This window comes from Hyperolius riggenbachi, chromosome 4 (genome assembly GCF_040937935.1).
Source record: "Hyperolius riggenbachi isolate aHypRig1 chromosome 4, aHypRig1.pri, whole genome shotgun sequence".
Lineage (NCBI taxonomy): Eukaryota > Metazoa > Chordata > Amphibia > Anura > Hyperoliidae > Hyperolius > Hyperolius riggenbachi.
Genome location: NC_090649.1, coordinates 146,822,308 through 146,841,811, shown reverse-complemented (window position 1 = coordinate 146,841,811; position 19,504 = coordinate 146,822,308). Strand labels below are relative to the sequence as shown.

At 41.3% G+C, this 19,504-nt stretch overlaps 1 protein-coding gene across 4 annotated transcripts in view; it reads right to left on the bottom strand.

Annotated features, from left to right (window-relative positions):
* Positions 1-19,504, bottom strand: part of PLOD2 (procollagen-lysine,2-oxoglutarate 5-dioxygenase 2) — a 178,863-nt gene that overhangs the window by 40,402 nt on the left and 118,957 nt on the right. For all 4 annotated transcript variants that reach the window (XM_068280760.1, XM_068280761.1, XM_068280763.1 and 1 more), the window contains exon 8: positions 11,277-11,378. In XM_068280760.1, the coding sequence (XP_068136861.1) occupies positions 11,277-11,378 (102 nt within the window). The remainder of the gene's footprint in view (positions 1-11,276; positions 11,379-19,504) is intronic.

Sequence of the window (19,504 nt, the reverse complement as noted above, 5' to 3'; positions counted from 1 at the left end):
CCACCAGATAATTTCTCTGTGTTTAACTTTAAACCAGCTTAATATTGAAATGCTTAATCTCGCCTTACAGGTCAGAGGAATGTTTAGACAATACTATATAGATTCTTTTAATAAAAAAAAACAAAACATCTGTGGCTTGCGTATAGTTGCAGTGCTTGGGAAAGGTTAATCCTGGGTGAATTGTGGATGGTGAGAAGAACCACTAAATATCAGAACAAGCAAAAATATAAAATAGTCTGTGACCCAATCTTGTAAAGAAACCCCATCTACTGTATATAGGCCAGTATAATCATGTTTTATTTCAACTGTCCAGATTTCACTACTACTAGTTATTTTGTAATTGTATTTGTGAAACAAACAACCACAAAAGCATGTGGTCTTGGGTGCAGCACAGCACCACTAAAGTGGCTGTGGCAGCTCCCAAATACATTCCAGCCCTGAGCTAATAGAAGATAGCAGGAAGTATTTGAAGGGTCATGCCACGATAATCCCCTTCCCCCTTATGTCAACTATGGACAAAAATAAATCTAAATCATCTCAGCATATGCATGTTATTTATTGTGCAATAAAAAATCAGGATATATTATATATATATGGTGCTGCACCCAAGACCACATGCGTTTGTGGTTTGTTTCACTAATACAATTACAAAATAACTAGTAGTAAAAATTGGACAGTTGGAATAAAACATGATTATACTGCCCTATATACAGTAGATGGGGTTTCTTTACAAGATTGGGTCACAGACTATTTTATATTTTTGCTTGTTCTGATATTTAGTGGTTCTTCTCACCATCCACAATTCCCCCAGGATTAACCTTTCCCAAGTACTGCAACTATACGCAAGCCACAGATTATTTTTTTTAAGAAAAAAAACTATATAGTATATATTTATTTTGGGGGGAGGGGCATGCAACAATGACACACACACACTTCACTCACGTAAAAATATATGACTGAGGTTTGTTTCAAGCGGAACTGAAAGGTAAAAGAAAGAAAAAAGAAAAAAGAAAAAAAAAAAAAGATTTCACTTACCTGGGGCTTCTGCTAGCCCCTTGCAGCCTTCCTGTCCCGCTCCGGTCCTCCACAATCCTCCATTGTCTCGCCACGAGCTACTCTCGGTTCGGTCATACCGTCGACTTGTAAATCGACGGCAACTGCGCCTGAGCGCCCTGAGCCATACGTACCTTTTGTCGCGTCCCAGCCCGCAAAAGCATCCTGCACCAATAGCGTTGGATGCTATAGTGTGCGGGAACACTAAGAAAGCTATGCGTGGCCTGGGACACACAGGCGCAGTTGCCGCTTCGACCGAACCAAATGTAGCTGACGGTGGGAGAAAGGAGGATAGTGGAAGAAGCCCCAGGTAAGTGAAACACTTTTTTTTTTTACCTTTCTGTTATGCTTTAACATTCTGTAACTTGTCTCTTAAAAGTGCAACACACGTGCACTCACACACACAGCATCACCCTAAGGTAGCATTACACATAGGCTGCATTGGTCACATAAATTTGGGTGCAACACACGCCGTTCACTTTGGGAGTAACCATAGGTGCCCATGTAAAATTTGGCTATAACTGGCTACAAATTTCCAGTCATAGCCGAGTGTTACATGGTAATCTATGGTGGTGCCCAGCAGGGGGGAGACACCAGTGGTATTTAGGGTTAGGCATGGGGGCTTAAGGTTAGGTGCCCATCAGGGGAATTTTATTTTTCTTGTTAGGCACTATCTGGGGAGGCCCTTAGTGTTAGGCACTACCTGGGGAGGACCTTCATGTTAGGCATCATCAGGGGGTATCGGTTAATGTTAGACATCAAGATGGTGGGTTCCTTGTGAGAATAGGGTTATGTTAGGACATCGTAAAATATCTGTTTGCAAAATGGAATGTCAGTAAAGTTACCGATATTCTTCTACAGTTATTGAGCACCCATTTTTACTCACTGTGCTAGTATATGTACGCAGCTGCAGGGCTGTTGGCGACAGACTACACAGCACATAAAAAACACTTGACAGCTGCCATCTCCCTATACCCCTTGTGTCCTTAACACTACAGCTAAGGCACACTTTTTGTTTTTCGTTTCAGCGATTATCAAATTACAATCCTCAAAGTAATATTCAGTTTAATGCTATTTAATCTGATTAATTCTTCATTTCAAATTGTTTGTTTAAAAACAATTGTCCACCTGAGATACACCAGATGCAAAAGTATGCTTGCTTTTAATGGCCCGCTTCCTCCAAGTGCATTGCTTTCCCTTTGGAGTAATGAAATTAGACCCTTCTGTAAAATCTGTACAACAAGCCAAGCTCGGTTTCTGGAAAATCACTTTATGTAAAATGATAGCAAATTTAAATCAAGGCCATTCCTAATTATTCTTATACGGTAAGGCCTGGAACCCACTGCAAACCGCAAACGCTAAACGCAACCGCTAGCAATTTGTAACAGCGGTTTGCAAGCGGATTCATGCGCGTTTGCGGTCGCGTTTTGCAACATTGTATTTTTTTGCCCAGCGGGTGCGTAGCGTTTTGCGGTTTGCGGTTTTATCCTGATTGGTCGTGTGAATAATTTTTCATTTTGTTACATTGCGCTGCACCGCAAAACGCTAGCAGAACCGCTCAGTTTAGGTTTTGCTGAGCGTTTCCACTAGCGTTTCAATACTTTACATTGAAGCGCTAACGCTCCCAAAATGCTGCAGGTCCTGCGTTTGCGTTTCTGAGAAACGCAAACGCTCCTGTGGAAGTTGCCCCATCCATTAACATTAGCACAGCGTTTTGGCAAACTGCTAGCGTATCGCAGTGCTGCCAAAACGCTGCTAAAAGCGCTCCTGTGGGTTCCAGCCCTAACAGTCGCAACCCTCTACAAACGGTATTAGGATTTAAAGACTTTCTGTGAAATTCTATTGTAAAGCCAAGCTATACTTTTTCTAACAAAGTAAAAGTATGACAAATATCCTGCTAGTACAATATAATAATCTGCAAGGGAATACACATTTAAAATGCATCCAATTACCGCACAAGACAATTCAAAGTAAAAAAAGAAAAAAAAAAAAAAAAGTGTTTTCAAATGTTGCTGAAGTTGATGCAGCGACAGCGTTCCTTTTATTTTATGAACTTTAGAACAATCCAAACAATAATTGTGACGTATGCAAAAGTCTGGACACCTTAGAAAGTCGGTATTTAGTAACACTCCCTTTGAAAGACACTGCTGCTTGTAAACACCTTTTATATATTTATTGTCTTTCAGTTCTTGTAGGGACTTTTGCCACTCTTCCTTGCAGGTCTTTTCTTATGCAAAGATATTATGTTACCTTGTGAATGTACTGTCTGTTTAAAGGTTTATTCCACTTCCGTGCTAGAGATGGTTAATGAAATACAAATAATTTTGAGTTGAAGCAGGATTATGCAAATTCTGCATGCAAATGTATGCAGCTTGAAAATGGACCAATTAAACTTTACTTCAGCAGGATGCCATTGGTTCATTATCAAGCAGCATAGATTTGCATACAACATTTGCATAATGCTCCATGAACTTGAAATTATTTGCATCTCATTAACCATCCCTATTCAGTTGCAACTTATACATAATTGCACTTAAATGAAACAATATAATTCACAATCACTTTCCAAGGAGGAGTGGACCCCTACACTTCAGCCTTGAGATCACATTTTAATATCAGATACAACTATGCAGGGCTGCTTTAAGTAGAGGGGCCAGCAGCGCTTCAGAGCAGTAATCAGGGTAAATGCATACATATAAAAATAGCACCTGGTAAAAAGGGTGCCAGATAAAAGTTATTTTCATTTAGCGGGTAGTAAAATGTGCATCAGTAAATGTTGTAGAATATCGATAATACCAATATTCTACTGTCCCCAAATGTAGCCTCTATAATTGCATCTAGTAAAATGTGCGCCAGGAAAAGAAGCAAAATATCTGTAACTTTGCTGATATGCTACTATTCCCTATAGTAGAATATCGGTAATTATACTGATATTCTACTTTGCCCCTCTGTATCCTATGCCTAACACTTCCCCCATATATGCTTACCCTAAGCACCCCCCCCCCCCACTTGTAACACTAATCTCCCCCCTATATATACGCCTAACACTAATCTCCCCCATCTACTACTAACACTAAACTTTCATTTACATATGCCTAACACTAACCTCCCCCCACCTACTCCTAACACTAACCTCACCCTATATATGCCCAACAATTACCAGAACAGTATGAGTATTGTGTATCTGAGAAAAATTCCCTAAACCAATAAGTTACATCATATTGAAGTGATAAGTTGAATCATATAATGGTCTGAACCAGCACGGTGGCGTAGTGGTTAGCACACTTGCCTTGCAATGATGGATCCCCAGTTTGAATCTGCAAGGAGTGGTCCTTGCAGGATGTTCTCTCCGTGTCTGGAAGAGTTTCCTCCATGCACTCTAGTTTTCTCCCAGACTCCCACTTCCAAAAAACATACAAATAAGTGAATTGGCTTCCCCCTAAATTGGCCCTATACTACAATACATACACAACACAACACATACAGACATAGGACTAAGGTTGATCATACTGAGTAGCTACAGAATCAACATTTAAATGTGATTGGGCTACCCTCGGCCCGGTGTGTGTGTGTGTGTGTGTGTGTGTGTGTGTGGGGGGGGGGGGGGGTTCACTTACCCAATGTGTCTGCCTTAGATGATGCGCTCCATTTGCATCCCACGTCACTAAATTGCTTCCTTCTTTCGGGTTTCGGGTCGTGGGCAGCCCAATCTAATTTTTCAATTTCGATTCCTATTAGCTACGTACTTGTAACTACTTGGTATGATCAATTCTATATATGACTATGGTAGGGATTAGATTGTGAACCCCTCTGAGAGACAGTCAAGTGCTCGGTCATTGTCAATTATTTAACTTTGGCATACAACAAATTGTTGATAGTGGATTTCATTCTTCCCTCCATCAGTACAATATTGCTTGGAAACTGGCTACCACAAAACTCCAAATTTCCCATCTACAAAAACCTCCACATGCCACACACAACTACAAATATAAGGAAGCCAATGGTCTTCCAGAACCACCCATTTCAAACAGAACAGACCAACCAGAGCTCTACCAAATAGAGCGTTATTTCAGGCCTGGTACTCCATTTTAAACAGTGGTCAATGAGATTTTTTTCATCAAGTTTTTTCTTTGAAATTGTGGCTAAATTCGGTTTCTACTTAATCGCTCCACCATACTTTTTCCAGAAGACATCTGACTTGTCTAGATGCCATTTTGCATGCTTAAATGTTGACTTTAGTGATGAGGACATAGGAAAAGCTTCCAGCTCATTACTGTTCCATGTTGGTTATGTTTGTGCTAGCAACACTTTCATATTGCCAAACCTTCTTGTAGTCATATGAGGATTTTACCTCATCTCTGACCTGCTTACAAGCAGTTTTCAGTGAAAGTATTCTTGATTTTCTCAATATTGCCTCAAAACCTCAACTTCACCAGTTTCCTTAAAGAACAACTGAAGTGAGAAGAATATGGAGGCTGCCATATTTATTTCCTGTTAAACAATACCAGTTGCCTGGCAGCCCTGCTGGTCTGTTTGGCTGTAGGGGTGTCTGAATTACACCGGAAACAAGCATGTGGCTAATCTTGTCAGATCTCAGAATGTCAGAAACACCTGATGTGCTACTTGCCTATTCAGTATCTATGGCTAACAGTATTAGAGGCAGAGGATCAGCAGGATAGCCAGGCAACTAGTATTGCTTAAGAGGATACAAATATGGCAGCCTCCATATCCCTTTCATTTTAGTTGTCCTTTAAACGAGGTGAAAATAAATGTATAAGAAACAATATTATCTATCCTCCTCCTAAAAATGACTTTTTTATATATCCAACAGTTTTATTTTATTTTTAAATCTCCTTTTTAAGTTTTTACTGTTTCATTGTCTCTGTTCAATGACACATGCATTGCAGTATGCCACAGCTAAAATCCACGAATTATTGATGCTTTTTATCTCTTTCCTGCTCTCAGAAGTCATTTGCTGCCAGGAAAGTGTTTTATGGCTGCAATTCCTTATCAGGGAGGGATTGACCCGGTCCCGACCCAGACAAAAACTGTCACTTACATACCTGATTTTTAGCTCTTTCAGGCAGAGAAAGAAAAAAAGGAACACAGCATAGTTATTTGTGTGCTTGGCACTGTACATACACATGTCAATCTCATTATGTCACCTCGTGTGTCCTTTAAGTGAAATTAAGTGAAAGGGTTTTTAAATCTTTTTAGCATTTTTTCTCTTATATAGACACTAGGCATTAAGCCTGCCCGTTTAAAACTGCCACTAGGGCTCAGCCGCGACCACACCATTTTGCCCAGCATGCAAGCCGTGCTCCCCGACACACATGCTCCCCACTGCGCGCGCCTGTGCTCCCTTGCACCCATCGTCCTGCTCTCCAATGTCGGCCTGCATGCCACACATGCGCAGTAGTGCAAGCGCATGGACACAGAGACAAGAGAGGACGCAGGGACACAAGGTTTATTTTATAGGATACTCAGGAAACAGTTGACCTAATTTTAAGATCCTCATTTGCTTAGGGCTCTTTCACACCAAAGACCTTTTTCAGCGTTTTAACGCAAAGTCTGTACTTTGCGTTAACCAAGGTAAAAGGAAAGTCCATAGACCTTCATTTTACTTTTCACACCCGACGCTGCTTTTCGATGCGTTGCGGTACGACGCACCTGGGAGTATTTTATCGTCAGGAATCAGGGTTTTCCCATTGGGTTAATTACTACCGCCGCATCGCAGATTCCCGACGACCGCCGCAGGCTAGTAAAACACGTGCAGGAGAACGGCTCCTGCAAGCGTTGTTAGATGTGAAAGGAGCCTTAGAGGAGACCACGGTTAATGAGTAGAAGCTTAAAGGGATACTGTAGGGGGGTCAGGGGAAAATGAGTTGAACTTACCCGGGGCTTCTAACGGTCCCCTGCAGACATCCTGTGTTGGCGCAACCACTCACCGATGCTCCGGCCCCACCTTCGGTTCACTTCTGGAATTTCAGACTTTAAAGTCTGAAAACCACTGCGCCTGCGTTGCCGTGTCCTCGATCCCGCTGATGTCATCAAGAGCGCACAGCGCAGGCCCAGTATGGTCTGTGTCTGCGCAGTACACTCCTGGTGACATCAGCGGGAGCGAGGACACGGGCGTGCAGGCGCAGTGGTTTTCTGACTTTAAAGTCAGAAATTCCAGAAGTGAACTGGAGGCGGGGCTGGAGCATCGGTGAGTGGCTGCGCAGGCACAGGATGTCTGCGGGGGACCATTAGAAGCCCCGGGTAAGTTCAGCTCATTTTCCCCCGACCCCCCTACAGTATCCCTTTAAAGTTTGGTGTATTAAGCTCTACAGATGAAATCTCCTAATTGATTTTAAGACCCAATGAAGAAATTACAGGCCGGAACCTTGCAAAAAACAACAAAACTCACCCACTGTTCTTAAAGCAAATAGGAAGTCATATTAAAAAACAAAACAAAAAACTAAACAAAAACTAAACACTTACCTCAGAAGGTAGAGGCTTCCTTGACAGGGATCCTCTTCTTTACTGCCATGCTCCCCTGCATGTACGAGCATAGCTGCACTGCGCTTGCCTGCACAGAAGTCCTGGATGTGCCTGCACAGAAGCACAAAGCCCCAAAATGCATGGAGGAAAAAGCTGTGCATGAGCATCATTGCACAGCCAGGAGTCAGGACTTGTGCAGGCGCAGTGATTGCAGATATAGTGAAACACTGCCACAAGCAACATATTCAAACAATATTGTTAAATATGTTTAGAGGGAACCAGCGCTGGAGTGGAGAGCGTGTAACAAGATTGGGGAAACCTCTGGACTGTCCTTAAGTGTTCCTTTACAGAAGGAAGCATCTAGTTGTTTTTTACCATATGGATTTCAGATATGCTTTAAAATGTCTTGTTATTTGTAATGGAATGAAAATTGTAAATATCTGCTGTTTTAAGAAGGCACTGCTGTATGTCCTAATGAGTTTAGTAAAGGCTTTGTTTGTTTAATTAAAATAAACCTCCCTCCCCCCAGCCTCCATAAACAAATGGTTGCTATTTATGATTTGAATGATGATTTTATAATCCTGGCTGGAGAAACTTTTATCCCTTTCTGCAAACATCCTATGCATTGCTTATTTATACCGAGCTGAAAGCCTCACTTATGTTTATATCAGAATCCTTTAAGGCGGTCCTTGATGTATTTTTGAGTGTTTGGAAATGTCTTTTCTAAGCCTTTTTAACAAATTACCAGCTTCTATTTGTCAGCCATCCAAAGCAAATCACGACATTTGAATACAGTGGTTTTCTCTTTGGTTTTCCAGTCTGGAAACACTTTTCAAATGTGACACACTAATGTGTAAACACAAATACAATGATCATGCTCTAAAACATGGGTCCTGTGCCAGAAGGGATGTAGATAGTTTAGGATCACCCTGGTTTTCATTATGCACTTCTGTTTTTAGTAATCTAAATTTACATGTATGACTTATGTCAATCCAAAAGACCAACAGTGACTAAAGCGCTGCAATAAAATCAGACATTTAATGTCTTCTTCAACCATCACAGGAAACTGGGAAATGAACCTGGTAAATCCAAAAACAATATAGAAACACAAGGTGCATTTCCAATTGCATATTTGCAAAATCCCAAAAAACAGTGTACAGGAGGATAAAATTGGAACATCTGTCAGCTTTATTTCCAGCACATCATAGATTTCCACATTAGAAACTGTCCTACCAGCTTTATATGTTGTTCGCGACAAAATAGAGACAAATTTCCATGCCGGAGTTCATTTACTGCTCATTCAAAGTTTTACATGGTGAATTTTTAGCTGGAGGTTTGTGGTTTGGACAGTCAATAAAAATACTGGAAGATGGCGTTTTTCCCTGTTACATTCAAGAAAATAATGTTATTCCATTATTATTTCACAGATCATACAATAAAAATCTGCATCACTTCCTCTGCAGGAATCTGAAACTAGGTTATGAGCTGTAGTTTTGAAAAGAGAACAGTCATGCAATATGCTGGCATGGCAAGGATCTCACTTCCATCAGTCTTTACTTGGGTTTACATTTGTTATTTTTCTTTATTTGGATTTAAAAGGCTTATGAAAAATATAACAAACTTTGACACCTTTTTTTTGCATTCTCACAATTTCACGTGTAACCCCGCTTTCAGGTTTTAACTTCCGCAGGTAAAGCCGAGTTTTGCAACCTGACCACTGAAATACATGGATATCTGATGGATGTTCTACAGGCATTATTCTCAGTAATTCAGACAGATCCCAGAAAATACATACTAGCCAGTAGGCCCGTTTCACATTAACGGGCACTGGGTTGTGCCCCTCTGCCTCCCATTCCCTTTCTACCATACTGCACATGCGCATGGACATGGTCTTGATTGGGCGTGCACTGCCACAACCCTACCCACAGTACGATGGCACACGGACACCTGGACACAGATCTCTGGCATTTTATTAAGTTGGATGCAAAACAAAGGCCTCCAGGATGGGTATTCCTAAGAGACATTGGTCCTGAGCTAATCAACCTTTCTCTTAAGTCTTGTTTCATCTACAAAACACCTCGAAAAAAGTAATACAAAGTTTTAAAGGTTCCTTCCTGCTCTGTGCATGAAGATAAGTAGACGGTGCCTGAATCAGAATTCTGTTGCTATGGTTGCACAGAAGTGAGACCAGAAGAGCTCTAAAAATATTTTTTTCCCATGAATGGAAAATCATATTAAATGTGAAGAATCCCATTGATGGGAAAAAAACAAAGTGTGATGCCTCAGGCTCTTAAACCACTCCTCGTCAAACTCACCTACTAAACGTCTCTTCTATAAGAGCTCGAATTTCGCATCGTGGTAATTTGTTTGCGAAATTTGCAGGTACAATGCACCATTGTAAAATTAATTCCATGTATTCAGAATAACAATGCCAAATTTTGTGAAAATATAATGGATTTTCACAAGATATCCATTTTCATGAAATTGAGAACTCTTGAAAACGTGTCTTCCTAAGCCCGTTCTTCATTGCATTTGGTGAAAATGTGTTTTTGCCTGCCACATATTTTTGCATATAGTCCCATCTGTGCCAAAATGTGACATGTTGGAGAAGTTGCATGCCTAACACGAACATACTTTCTCAAGACAGGTGAAAATGCAATAGAGTGGATTCTGTAAGCCTAATTTTGCATAACTTGTGAAAACTATCCCAAATCAAGATTACCCACACAATCTAATTACAGTCAGAATTGTAATTGTGAAAAATCACAAAATCAAAATTGACCATTACAATCACCACTCTTATCTCCTAAGGCCCGGTTCACATTAGCGTTCGCTGTCCGGATTCGCCTTATCGGATCCGGACCGTATACTGTACAAACGGAACGAACGTTCCGCATAGCAATGCAAAGTCTATGCGGCCGTTCACACGCGTCCGTTCTGTACGGACCGGAGCCGATCGGATCCTGACTCCGGACACTTTTCCAACATGCTCTATTTTTGGGTCCGGATCATCCGGCCGACGCACCCAGACCGGAGCCTGACTGCACCATCCGTGCATAGAAACCAATGGGAAACGTTAAGCACAGAACACACTGGCTATAAAAACCTGACGTTCTACCCCACTTCCTATGCGTTTTCTAGTGGCCATTTTGGATGGGGACACATGGGCCCAGCATTTCTGGAGTGGAGCAGCAGTGACTTGTGCTGGGGCTGTTTGGCAGTATATGTCGGACGTGGAGGTGAGGCCCTACACAGCGGAGGACCTGATTCTACATGTGCACCTTCTGTTGACTTTCCAGACCCCAACAATATTTATATAGTTTGTATCTCTTTTACCAAACGGATCCGGATTGCAGCCATATCAATACGTATGCAAACGGACCGGATCCAGATCGGAACCGTACGCTTCCGATCCGGATCCGTTCCGGTCTTCCGGTCCGTTCTTTACAGAAACGCAAATGTGAACAGGGCCTAAGTCATCAGCCAAAGCTCTATTTTCCTTTCCTTCTGTAATTCAATGCAATCTATGCAAAAAAATTTAATTGCCATTACGATAAAGTACTACATTTTTTATTTTTTTTTTACTTTTTAAAGAAGATTGTTTATGGATGGATTGATGAATGGATGATGTTGGGCGATATTGGGTCATATCAAATGATGGTTCCAGATACATAATTACTGATGAGGTAGAGAAGAATGATGATAAAAAATAAGAATGATGATGAATAGACCATACTTACATCAATCGTTGACAAATCAATTGTGTCGAAATTGCAGGCTGTGCAACCAGTTTCAGGTGTCCATGCATCAGGGACATAATTTCCAAAGTAGTTTAGTTGTGTCTGTAGAAAACAAAAAACACAATAAAAGTTTAGAGATAAATCAAACTATGAATCCTGCATTACATGTCTTAAAGCAGACCTGAACTCAGAACTTCCTCTCTGCTCTAAAGATACGCAACAGCATTATAACCTTTAAACAAAAAAAAAAATGTTTTACAGCTGATACAAATCGTAAAATCTGCACTGTTTCTACTTCTACGTAATCTACCTGATTTATGGAAGCAGACATATTGTTAACAGCCTGTGCTTTCAAATGAACTTATCTGCCATAGGCAGTCATGTGACACAGGGGGAGATCAAATTACAACTTGCGATAAGACACAAATGAGGGAGAATTAAACAGGCTAAACTATCTAAAGACATACAGGGTGCATGTCTCTAGGTTTTCCGTCTGTCTTGTGCAAGAGTTCAGGTCTACTTTAAAAAAATGAGAAAAGACAAGTTCTACAGATTTCCTGGTCACTTTCAGCATAAAACGCGTAGCAAACAATAGACATCTACACTTCTTTATTTCTTGATTAGGTTTTTACTCTCCACTTGTTAGTTTGTACTTTGTGAAATAGGTGTTGATTTTTGCAGCATATTGTATGAAGTAAGGAAAGGAAGAACGTTAAATCATTTTGTAAAATGTTATGGGGAATGTTGTTATAAACACCTACGTCAAGTAAGGCTTACTCTGTTATAGTAAAGAGTAGAGATGGCCCGAACTGTTCGCCGGCAAGCAGTATTCTGCGAACATCTGCTGTTCGCATTTGTGGCAAACAGTGAACATTTGGTGTGTACGATTCGCCCCACATACATTATCATTGAGCTAAACTTTGACCTCTTACCTCACAGTCAGCAGACACATGGCAGCCAATCAGCTAGCACCCCCTCCTCAACCCCCCCCCCCACCCCACCCCATATCAAAAAGCAGTTGCGGTGGCCATATTGGATCAATTCTCTGCTGGCTGCTGACTGTTAGTGAGAGCAGGGTCAGACTTGCTGCAGATAGGTAGGGAAAGCATTAGCGAGGCCTGTGTTGTTCCTCACTTGCTGTAAAAGCATCCCAAACACATTAGTCTCCTGTGTTTTTTTTTGTGTGTGTGCGAGACTCCACAGCCCACTGACACCCAGAGCTGTGTGCACCCACTACTGTGCTGTTGCCTCATTACGTTGCAGGCACAGAACCACTCCAGTGCATTATTATTTCACCCAATTCTCTGTGTGAGACACTCCACAGCCCACTGACACCCAGAGCTGTGCATAATGTGATTTCTACCCTTTAGGGGTTAAAACCCGACTTTGCGTCGACTCCATATTTTTTGGTGAGACTTTTGGCATAGACCCCTTGAAACAACTTTTTCATAACTTTTGTGTCCAGAAACAGTCTTTGTAGGTTTTAAAATTTGCCTGCTCATTGAAGTCTATAGCAGTTCGCCAGATTCGCCTGTTCGTGAACATTTGCTGAAAATGTTATGTTCGCGACATCACTAGTAAAGAATAATTGATTATTTCATACCCATTTCATTTCATACATATATATGTACCATGTTATCCCTCAGTTACAGCGGAACTAAACTCAGAACTTCCTCTCTGCTCTAAAAGATAAGCAACAGCATAATAACCTAGCAATATAACGTTTCTTCTTTACAACTTACAGAATTCCTACAATTCTGCAGTTATTACTTACTAGAATTCTTGGGAGCACAGAAAGGGTTAACCTTCAGTGTTTACATATTAGCACATAACCTCTGCACACCATTAGTACAGCTGACAGCCTTGATTTACAATTGCTGATAAGGAGTAATTAGACAGGCTAATCTCTCTGCACAAAGTGAATTTCTCAGCAATTATAGGTTTCCTTGTCTGCTGTGCAAAAGTTTAGGTCTGCTTTAAAGAATTTCCTCTCTGCTCTAAAAGATGTGCAACAGCATAATAACCTTTAACCACCCTGGCATTTTGATTTGCGGCGCTCAGCTGCGGGTGGGTTTTTTTAACCTATTTTTTTTTAATCATGTAGCTAGCCTAACGCTAGCTACATGATTCCCCCCTCCCTGCGGCATCCCTCCCACCCCTCCGATCGCCGTCGGCGATCATACCCAACAGGAAATCCCGCTCTGTTAGGGCTTCCCTCGTCGCCATGGCGACGATCGGAATGATGTCATCGACGTCAGGGGGAGTCCCGATCCACCCCATAGCGCAGCCTGGCGGTGATTGGCCAGGCTGCGCTGAGGGTCTGGGGAAGGGGGGCCCTCTTTCGCGGCAGGTATCGGCGGAGAACAGCGGCGATCGAATGAAACACGCAGCCAGCAAAGTGCTAGCTGCGTGTTTAAAAAAAAAAAAAAACCACCAGGGGCTGAGCAATCCACCGCGGCGGTCATGGATGAGCTGAGCTCGTCCAAACCGCTCAGGTGGTTAAAGAAAAAATCGTTCTCGTTTAAGCTCATGCAAATCAGCAGAGGAAATTCCTGACCTGACAGTTGAGAGATCAAATGACAACTTGTGATTAGTGACAGATGAGGGTGAATTAGACAAGCTAAACACTTCAAATACATACAGGGTGCATTAGTCTAGGTTTTCTGTCTGTCCTGTGTAAGAGTTCGGGTCCACTTTAAAGCATAGCATAAGTTTTAATTTAGGGTGATAACATTTATTGGCTAACAAAGGACATCTGAACTGAGAGGTACATGGATACTGTCATACTTTTACCATACATTTTTTTTTGCCATACATTTGCCTGCTTATCCATATTTATCAGGTTCGGGCAACACACTGAATATTGAATAACTGCATCTGCGTCCCTTTAAAATATCAGACCTGTAAGTAGTAGAAAGAAAATATTTTCCTACCACAATCGGCGGGGTGATGGGAGGTGTGGGAGGGGAGTTGAAGCAGAACTGGAAGGTCATAAAAAAATAAAAAAAAAAATAAAAAAAAAAAATAAGAGTTTCACTTACCTGGGGCTTCTGCCAGCCCCTGTAGCCGACCTGTTCCCACGCTGTGACATACCAATCCTCTGTTCCCCCGGCTGCGGCTCACTTCTCTTCTCGTAGTGGAAGCCGACTTCTAAGTCGACCTCCACTGCACCCTGGCAACACGTATCCTTGTGCGCACTACTGAACGCTACTGAAGACGCATAAAATAGGGTTCAAAGAATGGAGAACTTTAAATGTTAAGACTGGGAACAGACAACACACAAACAAGTCACATACACATTTGTATGGAATGTGACCTTGTAGAGGGTACGTTATGTCACCATATAAAGATGTGCTTTGGTCAGGAAAATAACCACTTGTGTGTCCTGTAAGCCTGTAGCTGGGGTAGTACCATTACATTTACAGGCGTGTGACCACAGCAACGGATGGTCAAGAGTGCACACATCCTACAGACTTTCTCCGTGTGTGTCTCATCTGGAAGCAATCACTGAGCTGCTGTCCAAGGTTCCCTCCATTAATGTGGTGATAGCTAAGCCTCACTTGGGCAGGATTACACAGCAGACTAAAACCGTCATCCATAGACATGTCATTTGGAAACTCTGCTGCTCAAAGCAGTGAAAAACACTTCAGTTACCATACCATGCACTAGTTTACAATAGCTGCTCATTACTGGATCAGAACAGGGCTACACTGAGACAACCACATTCCCGTACATCGTTAGCATTCCAGATCTACACACCGCTTACAGGAATACTCATTAGGCTGAATTCATGCTGATGTCTAAACCCATCCCTTCTCCATCATTACCATCACTGGGAGAGAGAGTGTGAGCCCCTTAGCCAGGAACTCAAATTCATTTTTTTGGCCTGTGAGTTAACATGCTATAGCTGCATTGGTGCCCAATGGGGTTTTTTAGAAGTTGCTCTCTTTAGGAATCGGCATTAAACTGATCAGGTATACAAAAGTGATCTGCATAGTGCAGAATTCGAATTTCAAAGCAACCTCATTATTACTGTTCATTACACGTACAAGCTTGAGACAAGCAACAAGGGCTCTGGAAATTTGGGCTCACTATGAGCAGGGCGAGCAGTTTTTCAGCTTTGCCTTGCGTCCAAATTTCCGGTGCCTTAAAAGGAACTTTAACCGAGAGGGATATGGATGTTTCCCTTTAAACAATACCAGTTGCCTGGCAGTCCTGCTGATCTCTTTGGTTGGTTGCAGCAGTGGCTGAATCACACACCTGAAACAAGCATGCAGCTAATCCAGTCTGACTTCAGTCAGAGCACCTGATCTGAATGTTTGTTGAGGGGCTGTGGCTAATAGTGTTAGAGACATAGGATCAGCAGGAGAGTCAGGCAACTGGTATTATTTTAAAAGGAAAAATCCATATCCCTCTCAGTTTAGGTTTCCTTTAATTAACATGAATGCATGCAAGTTTTCTTATGTAGTTATGCATTTCTGCTCTTCTTTTGTCTCTGGAAGCTTATTGAATGGGACATATTCGAAAATTAACAGTGTTCAAATTTCTGCTAAAAAGACTACATTATGTTTAGACTAGAAAGAATTGTTTATTAATGGCTAGATGCACTTTTTGTCTATCAAAGTATTTTTTTTTTCCTAATAAGGATATAGGTGGATAAGTGGCTAGGATGTTTGCCTAGCATCATTGGAGTCTCAGGTTTGATCTACAGCCAGGATACCATCTGAGTGTATATTGTATGCTCTAACTGTGGTTATCGGTGGGTATCTCTGGGCACTCTGGTTTCTTCCTTCATGCTATAAACATCCTAGTAGGTTAATGGGCTCCCAAGTTCTCCCTAGACCAGTAATCTGCAAACTTGGCTCTCTAGCTGTTAAGGAACTACAAATCCCACAATGCATCGCAGGAGTCTGACAGCCACAGTCATGATTCATAAAGGCAAATGCATTGTGGGACTTGTAGTTCCTTAACAGCTGGAGAGCCACGTTTGCAGATCACTGCCCTAGACTATGGTAGGGTTATTAGACTAGGACGATGTTAGGGTCATTAGATTTTTAGCGCCTTTGAGATTTCTGCTATAAAGTTGTGCACCCAGTGTCCACTAATCTAGGCAGCAGCAAGAATGCAAAATCTCTGCAGTGCAAGAATAGAAAAGGATAGCTGAATTCCTCTGTTCTGGATTATAACACTTTTAAAGGACAACTATTGGGAAAGATTGTATAATTTAAAATGTCTACATAGAAAATGCACATTTGATCCAGAACAAGATAAACTATGAATGAATGATTCCCTAGGACTAGGTCACTGTCCCTTACAGTAGATAATTAATATGAGAGATTTGATAGGTTTGGGAGTAGTCCATCACCTCAAATAAGCTCAGATTTCCCCATCCAAAAAAGCTAACAATACAAGTCCATACTTATGTAATGTACAGTACCCAACCTATACTGTTATACTACAGAGAAATAAATCCGTGATATTTTGTTTCCCCTCTCCTTCATAAAGTGTGCTGTTTAACTATCATTTATGATTATTACATTCTTCATGTTCCTACTATTTCACTTATTGATGAGATGCCATCTGTAAATCACACTGAACTCAGAATATGCTTCTTTTTTACTTGTACATCATTACCAAACATTGTTTGCTTCTGACACTGCCACAATACCTTATTAGCTTTTGCTTTAAGACCATAAAAAAAATTGCCAAGTCTGATGAGACCAAAACCGCAAACTAATGTTAGCAGGAAAAGAAGCAAATGCTTTCCAGATGACATCAGCCTATCACAGTCTGGTCCGTCTCTTGTAAGACAGTTTTTCCTCCTTTCATACAATTTCCTTCTTTCCGTGTTATTTTACTAAACTAACTCACCAGGGAATACAGAAACATCTGAACAGACATTCAACCCAGCAAACACTGGTGTGGCCTGCACAGTCAGACGTAGGCATCCGAGGTCAGAGAATTACTGACATAAAGTCAGACTCCCATCACACATGTAATCTCCTTCAGAAGCAGAGACTGGAAATTAATTCAAAAATAACTAGTGAGTCACTGGGAAGAGGAGAACGTATTAATGACATTGGGTTTCCAAATGACAAAAACATCCACCTCGGTCTTGCCTTTCATTTATACAAGAACAAGGAACTCCATGGTTTGAACTGTTCTTGAATTTCACAGTAGGGGATTTTACTGCAGGTGTTGGCATACTGAGCAAGAACAAAAGGTAAAAAAAAGTAAACAAATGACAGCTTATATCACATTTTTGGATGGCAAACAAACTAGAGCTACAGATATGTCAGTTTCCTGGGTCCATTTCAGAGGCAAGCAGTTACCAAAAATATTGAAAGGCCACAAGAATTATTCCACAACTGTCTACACCTCCGCTGTACTATTTGATTTAGACTAACACGCTTTCCAGTCTGGACTTTTTCCTTATCGAAAATCTGTTTGATTGTTTTTAGGAATTCATCACAGCTCTTGACTTGACTCTTAAAAGCACATTTATTTAAGGTGTTGCATCTGCTCCCTTTGTTTGGCTTCCAAAACGGAGGTTTTCTCCAGCACGTACGGCATGTCCTGGCCTCATTTCGTGGAAAGGCCAAGATGTACTGGTAAATGTGATGGAATTTAGACATATGGCTCATGAGCAAAGAACAACAACATTTGACTTGTTTGCCCCAGCTAAACAGAAGTCACAAAAGAGCTTTAACAGTTTGTCATACATGGGGCTTGATTCACAAATCTGTGATAACCCATATCACTGTCGCGCTAGCGTTTTGCACGCCTTATAATGTGTGTAATGTTTTACACGCGTAATCGCAAATTTTCACGTGCAATTGCGAATTTTCACGCGCTAACGCAAATTTTCACGTGAAAATTCACGTTAGCATGTGTAACTTCGTGATTTGCGCAAAACCATTACTCGCACAAAACGCTAGCGTGACCATGATATGAGTTATCACAGCTTAGTGAATCAGGCCCATAATATGAATACATCTTCATAACATTGGAGAATAAAATATGTTTCACACACAGCAAAATCTTCAATACCCTCCTTAGTCAAAGTTTTCACCATCCTGAAAAAGGCAAAGAGCAGTATAGAAAGTAAAACATTTAAATGAACCTGAGAGGAGTGTGCAATGGAGGCTGCAATATTTCTTTCTTTTTAAGTGGTAATACAGTCCATATTTTAATAACTCTTACTGTAAAGAAACCATTTCCTAAATAAAAATGGGTAAAGCTTTCTTCCTCCATGTGCAGATCATGCCCCCTAGTCTTTTGCACAAGACTAGGGACAAAAAGTTCATCTGCCAAGCTTTTATACTGCCCTCTGATGTATTTATAAATGTTAATTAGATCTCCCCTAAGGCGTCTTTTCTTCAGACTGAATAAGCCTATTTTATGATAGAAGCACCCGTTCCTTGGCTCAATGAATAATAGTTGCTCCTTTTCTAATGACCTGATGAAGCGGGCTATAGACCCATGAAACGTATTGCATTACACTGTTGGAGTGAACAATAAATATTCATTCCTTTCTGATATTGACATAAGGAGTCTTCAATGGAGAGGCATGTCCCACCACTAGCTCCCTTTTTAAAACTGGTCTTAATACATTTTATCCTGCATTGGTGCCTCTGTTTCGATAATACTACAGAGTTTATCTAACCTATCCTGGTAAGTGAGATCTTTCAACCCTCTAATCACTTTTGTTGCTCAGAATCAGAATCATTTATTTCGCCAAGTACAATGGGGGTTGTACCTAGAATTATTTTTGGGTCGGTGATGTAACAGTGAATAGACATATAGTAGAGTACATACAGTCAAGGTAATCTAGTAGATATTTAGAAGGCATACACAGTGCATGCAGTACAAAATCAACATATAGCAGAACAAACGTGCACAGTGGAGAAGGACCGGAGGGATCACCTGGCAGATGACTCCTGGCTACAACAACTGCCCTGTGTAGTGAGGGCCTGTTGGAGGAGAGCAGGACTTCCTGGAGGCTGTGCTAGGCTGTAGGTCTCCAGGGTTGCGGTGTAGGTTGTCAGGAATATACTGGGGTGCTTATGATGTTAGGATAATATTTTCATTTGCCTGTCTGACTGCTATGTACTGTACTTCAGATGCGTATGTATGGGTCATCATCTGGCTTTGGAGGAAGCTGTACTTGTCTGTGTGACAGTGTGGAATACAATTACCCTCAGTTCCTCGGAGAGCAGGGAGCTAAT